At 42.8% G+C, this 6,559-nt stretch overlaps 1 protein-coding gene across 1 annotated transcript; it reads right to left on the minus strand.

The window, feature by feature from the left end:
• Window positions 1–1,717: 1,717 nt before the first annotated feature.
• Window positions 1,718–4,875, minus strand: LOC136546287 (uncharacterized). The gene is made up of 2 exons (XM_066538258.1): window positions 3,726–4,875; window positions 1,718–1,981 (listed from the first exon to the last, which is right to left on the minus strand). Exons 1-2 carry the CDS (start codon window positions 4,855–4,857, stop codon window positions 1,926–1,928), a joined length of 1,188 nt encoding a protein of 395 aa, XP_066394355.1. The 5' UTR covers window positions 4,858–4,875; the 3' UTR covers window positions 1,718–1,925.
• Between the last annotated feature and the right edge of the window lie 1,684 nt (window positions 4,876–6,559).

The raw sequence follows: 6,559 nt of genomic DNA on the forward strand, positions 1-6,559 counted from the left end.
GGTCGGCAGCGCACATGGTCCGCAACAGTTGTCAGCTGCAGATGGCATTGACAGGCCTGCTCAACTAGATGAGAAGAACTCCAGCTATGTATCAGCATGTGGGTCTCAGATTGCGGTTGGTCGTAGAAAGCTTCATGCGAAGCCCACGGCGTTGTCTTCTCGTCAGCGGTGGCATGCAAACCAAAGATCGATGGCGGCTTCTTGGAGCAGACGAGACGGGCGACGATCTGATGAAGCTCGTAGTGGTTGCGGTAGCCTCCTGTAGAACTCAGTGCAGATGCAGGAGATGGATGTATGAACAAATCACGGCGGCGGCGTGTCTTTATGGACAAAGAGCTCCAGCGATGAGTAGATGAACGATGACGTACAACTCGACGGGGCGGCAATGAGCAGCGCGACGGCGACGGCGAGAGAAGGAGGAGAAAAATCTAATTTACTACATGAGGGATTTCCCAAACTATGGGCTCCCCTTACGGTAGTTTTGGTGTGCTTTGCCCAAGGGGTTGGTACAGATTTATAGGAAGAAAAATTCCACACATCTACATCAACTAGCAATATGGTACTAATTGATGTTGCACCCTCCACGTTTACTAATACGCCTAAATAATAATTAAAACCTATTAGTAAATAAATGCATGGGCCTTTGAGATTTACTAGGATTATTGCACATGAGCTTTGAGTATTGAAAAAAAATAAGAGATTTATTATTTTCGGAATTAATTAATTTCATGGATAAAATAATTCTAGAAAAGTTCAGAATTGATATTTAAGCCACGAAAAATACTCCGAGACCTCCAAAAATTTGGGTAAAATTCTCAGAGACACTTTGGAACATGATGATCCCAAATAAAGTATTTGGAGCTCATAAAAAGATCGTTGGGAACTTGAAACATAAAGATTAAGATGAAGGAGGTAGGAATTAAATTTTAGAAAGAAGCTGGAAAATTCCTAGATATAGATATTCGTCTCCTAAACGTATAAAAAACACACATTTTGCACATAGAAACACGAGGTGCGACCGGCATGAATGCAACAAACACGTTTCTACCTTATGATAAATTTTAAATTAATGAAATTTTTTATTTTCCTATGTTTTCATGAGCACATAAATTCTCAATTAATTCATTTTAGCTCTATTTTCAAAAATTCAAATTTTAGGGTGTTATTTTGATTCTCTAATCTTGACAATCACCTATCATTCTTGATATGAATATAAATCCACCGTATCATCTCGCCATCAATGAAATACCGGCCAGGTGGGGGACTCTTTGACCATACAAAAATATGGAGCTCGAAACCTCGGCTGAACACAACACCTCAAGCTTCGAATGGCACCACATTGAGGCTACAGAGAAACTTGTTCAGCTTCTCTCTCAGCATCGCCAGCTGCACCTGTTAGTTTTGCCAAGACAAGCTCCATGTTCGCAGTACCGTGTTCCCTCAAATGTAACTCTTGAAATGTTACCGGAGCTTATGAAAACGGATAACACACAGTTCACAAAAATAAAAATATATCGCAATATTACAGGTTCCAAGTGGGCTCCATGCCCCCAAGCATGAAAGGAACAATAAACATGTCTCAAATAATAATCAAAGTCAACCTTAGCTTAAACATTGAAGGAGCACTGCTGTTTCATTTAAGGAGAAAGAAGAAGATAAAACTCAATCCAGATGTCTTGAAACATATAAGCTCAAAGTTACATTAAGAAACATATTGACCATAGGCCATATGCTAAGTTTCCTGAGGTATATTTCTTCCTTGACGAACATGAGCATCTGTAGGGGGCCTAAGGTCGGGATTCGTCCGAGCCCTGACTGTGATAAAGACTTTTAAGTGCAGTGCGCAGAGGTGATCAGTCGTTCAGTGCTTGGGAATCGAATACTGTCCCTCCCCTTTAATCGATCCACATCAGCATGCTCACAAGTCAATTGTACATCACTGCATCCTCACCGATGATTGCAAATCTTTCCCTAGCATAATCTGAAAACATACAGCGCAGAAAACTTAAAAGCATGATATATATATAGCTTAAGAAATCCCACAAATGTGGGCATGTGGCATATATATGCAGTTTTTATGTATGGTTACAATATATATATATATATATATATATATATATATATATATATATATATATATATATATATATATATATATATATATATATATGGAACTACTATCCTGTAGCTGGCTGCAGAATAACTTATTCTGTAGCCACTTTGAGTTACGATAATTACTATGTTAATTTACGAGATTATAGTAACTCCTTACTAAGTTGTTTAATATAACGTTATGGTAAATATCCCCATGTGTTATAGTAACCCAACTATCGTAAATATGTATTGACATTATCGTAAATTAGTATATAAAATTATAGTAAATGGAGGTGGCTACAGAATAACTTATTTTGTAGCCGGCTACTGAATAGCCTCTCCCTATATATATATATATATATATATATATATATATATATATATATATATATATATATATATATATATATATATATATATAACTACTATCCTGTAACCTGTAACTGGCTACAAAATAACTTATTTTGTAGCCGCTTTGAGTTACGATAATTACTATATTAATTTATGAGATTATAGTAACTCCTTACTAAGTGTTTTACTATAACGTTATGGTAAATATTCATATGTGTTATAGTAACCCCACTATCGTAAATTAGTATATAAAATTATCGTAAATGAAGGTGGCTACAAAATCACTTATTTTGTAGCTGAATATACTCTCCATATATATATATATATATATATATATATATATATATAGAACTACTATCCTGTAGCTGGCTACAAAATAACTTATTATGTAGCCACTTTGAGTTACGATAATTACTATGTTAATTTACTAAGTAGTTTATTATAACGTTACGGTAAATATCTCCATGTGTTATAGTAACCCAACTATCGTAAATATGTATTAACATTATCGGAAATTAGTGTATAAAATTATGGTAAATGGAGGTGGCTACAGAATAACTTATTTTGTAGCCGGCTACTGAATAGCCTCTCCCTATATATATATATATATATATATATATATATATATATATATATATATATATAGAACTACTATCCTGTAGCTGGCTACAGAATAACTTATTCTGTAGTCACTTTGAGTTACGATAATTACTATGTATAGAGGGGGGGGGGGGGGGGGGGGTGGGCTGTTTGAATGAAGGCCTCAAATGCATCCTGGCCATGTCCAAAATCAGACGCTTGGGAGTGTTGCCTAGTTCAGGCAAATATTTGAAGCCTTCATCCAAACGGCCCCTACTCCTTAGCAAGTTGAACCAACCAATGATAAAGTTCGGGCAACTAGTAGGAAAAAAAATTGTATGGAATCGGGGTCCAATTCTCTCCCATGGACCCCTACTCTGAATGGATGATATGTGGCATCTTAAAAAAAATCAATCTATCAATCCATGCACAGATGTGTCTCACAAAGCATTATCTTATTTAGATTAAACAGATCAGGCGTGTGATTAATTTCAGGTACACGTATCATCCATCCATGGTAGGGGTCCATGGGGGAGAAATGGACCCCGAGTCCATGCAATTTTATTCCGCACACTTAACTGAGACTGAGATAATAAACACTAATAAGACTGAAATACTATGGATATATATTCTAACAAGATACGTCAATTCACAAATCACAGCTGAGGAAACTTATAGATGAGTATGTATGAGGCTAGTACCAGGAGTGTAGAAGCTTGCGTAGGGAGTGATGGCCTGGAAGTTCCGGCTCTCGCATATCTGCTTGATCCGGTCAGATTTGAACTCAATGGCGAAGATCCCGTCATTTGAATGTATGAAAATGGTATTAGCATCCTCTGAGAAGCCGACCACAAGGAGTCTGGTGGAGGGGTCACCAATGGTCATGGGGAGCATCATCTCCAGCTCGATCACCCTGCCCTGCACCCATCCGGCGGCAGCGCCCCTCCAGGACCACAGGTGGAGGCTGTAGCCCTCCACGCCGGCGACTCCCAGCCCGCCGTCTTCCGCCTTCACGAGGGCCATGTTTCCCACGCGCAAGGGTGGCAAGTTATTGATCACTGACAGCTCATGCCTGCCCAACTCGTACCTGAGGACTCTGCGACCGTCCTCTAGGAGGAAGTAGAGCGCGCCTCCGGCGAGCAGGCTGGGCCCCATCACGTCGTGGGACCTCGCGATGGGCCCGAGGTGAGTCGAGGCCAGCGCGCTCCACGTTCCGGTCTCCGACGAGTAGACGCTCAGCCACGTGAAACTGACGTCGTCCTCCACGAGGTTCTCGTCGTCGGCGGTGCCCCCGAAGACCACGAGGAAGGGGCCCCCGCGGCCGCAGTCGATGTGATCGCAGCCGTCCGCCGCGCAGAGGACGGCTCCGGTGAGGTGGTTGTACGGGTCCTCCGGCGCGTCAGGCAGGTGCTGCTGGTTGCCGGTGATGGGGTCCCAGACGATGAGGCCTGCCGGATGGATGGTGTGGAGGAGCACGCGGCCGTAGCGGCAGTCGAGGGCGACACAGCCGTAGCAGTCTAACGCCGGAGGGATGAGCGGGCAGTTGGGGCTCGTGGTGGTCACGAAGATGTTGTAGTTGAGGAAGCCGAGCACGGGGGGTGTTCCGTGGAACTCGCGGTAGCGGCGGAGGAAGCCGAGGTCGGAGAGGAGGTGGCGCCAGGACCTGCAGACGAGGGAGGTGCGGAAGAGGTGTGCAGGCTCATCCGGCGAAAGGCGGAGGAGGATCTCGCCGATGAGGTCGTCCGTCAACTCCGGCAGTGAGCTTGGCGGCGCCATCTCGCTGCTTCTCGGCCCGGAGGACTCGAATGGGACGACGCGGAGTTTTCTTTCCATTTTTTTTCAAGAGTGCTACTGTAGACTGCCTACTCGAGATTACGAACGCATCCGAGATGGGGCCAGGAAATCAGTGGAAGGCCCCTATGTATATAGGCTTAAGCTTAGTGGACCCCGCAAACGCGTGGGGAAAATAATTCTGCGGGACGCTCCCCTAACGCCTATAGCCATGGAATCGCTGTGGATTCACAACACGGGTATATATAATTATGTATACTTCCTCCATGTCAAATTGTAAATTATTTTGATTTCTCTACGACCATAAGTTTTACTATGTATATGTAAAGATAGTTGTATATCTAGATGTATAGTAAGAGCTATGCACCGACAAAACCTAAAACGACTTATAATTTGGACCGGAGGGAATTTGGAATGGAGTAACATATAAGACTGTAGTATAAATAAATTTAGAAACAGTGGTTGAAAAAACCATAATTTTCTTATGCATTAGATCGTTATACAAACATACATGTCGTGAATCCGCGACAAATGCCCACAGCTATCCCATGAGGACTGATTTTTTTCTTCTAAACATGGCATACAACAAGAAAAAAGAAATCAACACACCGTTAATACTAAGACACGTAAAAGTATGCGCACTAACATTAGACACGTCTCATCTAACCATCTTGCATGCGCCCACATGGCTGGAGATGATAAGGACCGATGAGCGATGAAACGGTAGTCGGTGAAGTGTTGACGATGATAGATGTTGGCACTAGCTGTGCCAGATAGAGAAACGCCTAAACGAAACGTGTCCAATTACTTCACACAAACAATCGAAGATTGAGCGAGTAGTGACTCAGCTATCTTGTGATACACTACTGATAGTCTTTGATCTGTTTTATAGCACCGAGATATGGCAGTGAGCCAAACGCATCCGCTACCAACAAAAGGGGGTCATCGTCAGTTTTATGATGTCGCTAGGACGCGTAGTGCTGCTGCCAAGAGATAAACTAGTCGAAAATGACGTCGGGTTGACGCCCTAATACTACAACAAAACTGATGTGTACTTTCTGGTTTATAGCCCCCTCCTAAGAGTGTGGCGTACAACAACACAAAAAAAGGCAATCAATACACGTTCATGTTATATGACACATAAAAGTGTGCACACCACCATTAGATACCTCTCATCCAACCATGTCTCATACGCTCCACATGACTATAGATGATGTGGACTGATGGGCAATGAAACAGTGGTCGGTGGAGTATTGGCAAGGGTAGACATTGTTGGCGCCAGCTGTGCTAGAGAGAGAAATGCCTAGATAAAGGTGTCCAATTACTTCACGCAAAGAAGTAGAGATTGAGCAAGGAATGACTCACCTCTCTTGTGATACACGATTGATAGTCTTTGATATGTTTCATAGCATCAACTCCTTTGAGATGGCATTCATCCAAATGGCATCTGGTGTCAACAAAAGGGGCCATGTCATTTTCATGATGTTGATAGGGCACATCGTGCTTCTACCATGAGTACTACAACCAAGTTGTGAACTTTATGGCCTATAGTCGTTCCCCTCACCCCCCCAAAAAAGGGGGCATGGAGTACAACAATGCAACAAATTTTGGGCTGGGCTGCTGAGAATTTTTTTCTAGGTAGCAAGATCTGTGCCCAGGCCCTGTCCACTAAGGCTCGTGGGCGGGCCAAAACCTACTGGGCTCGGGTCAGGCCCACGGGTTGATGCTTAGGTCTAAATATGAC

This window comes from Miscanthus floridulus, chromosome 3 (assembly GCF_019320115.1).
Source record: "Miscanthus floridulus cultivar M001 chromosome 3, ASM1932011v1, whole genome shotgun sequence".
Classification (NCBI taxonomy): Eukaryota; Viridiplantae; Streptophyta; class Magnoliopsida; order Poales; family Poaceae; genus Miscanthus; species Miscanthus floridulus.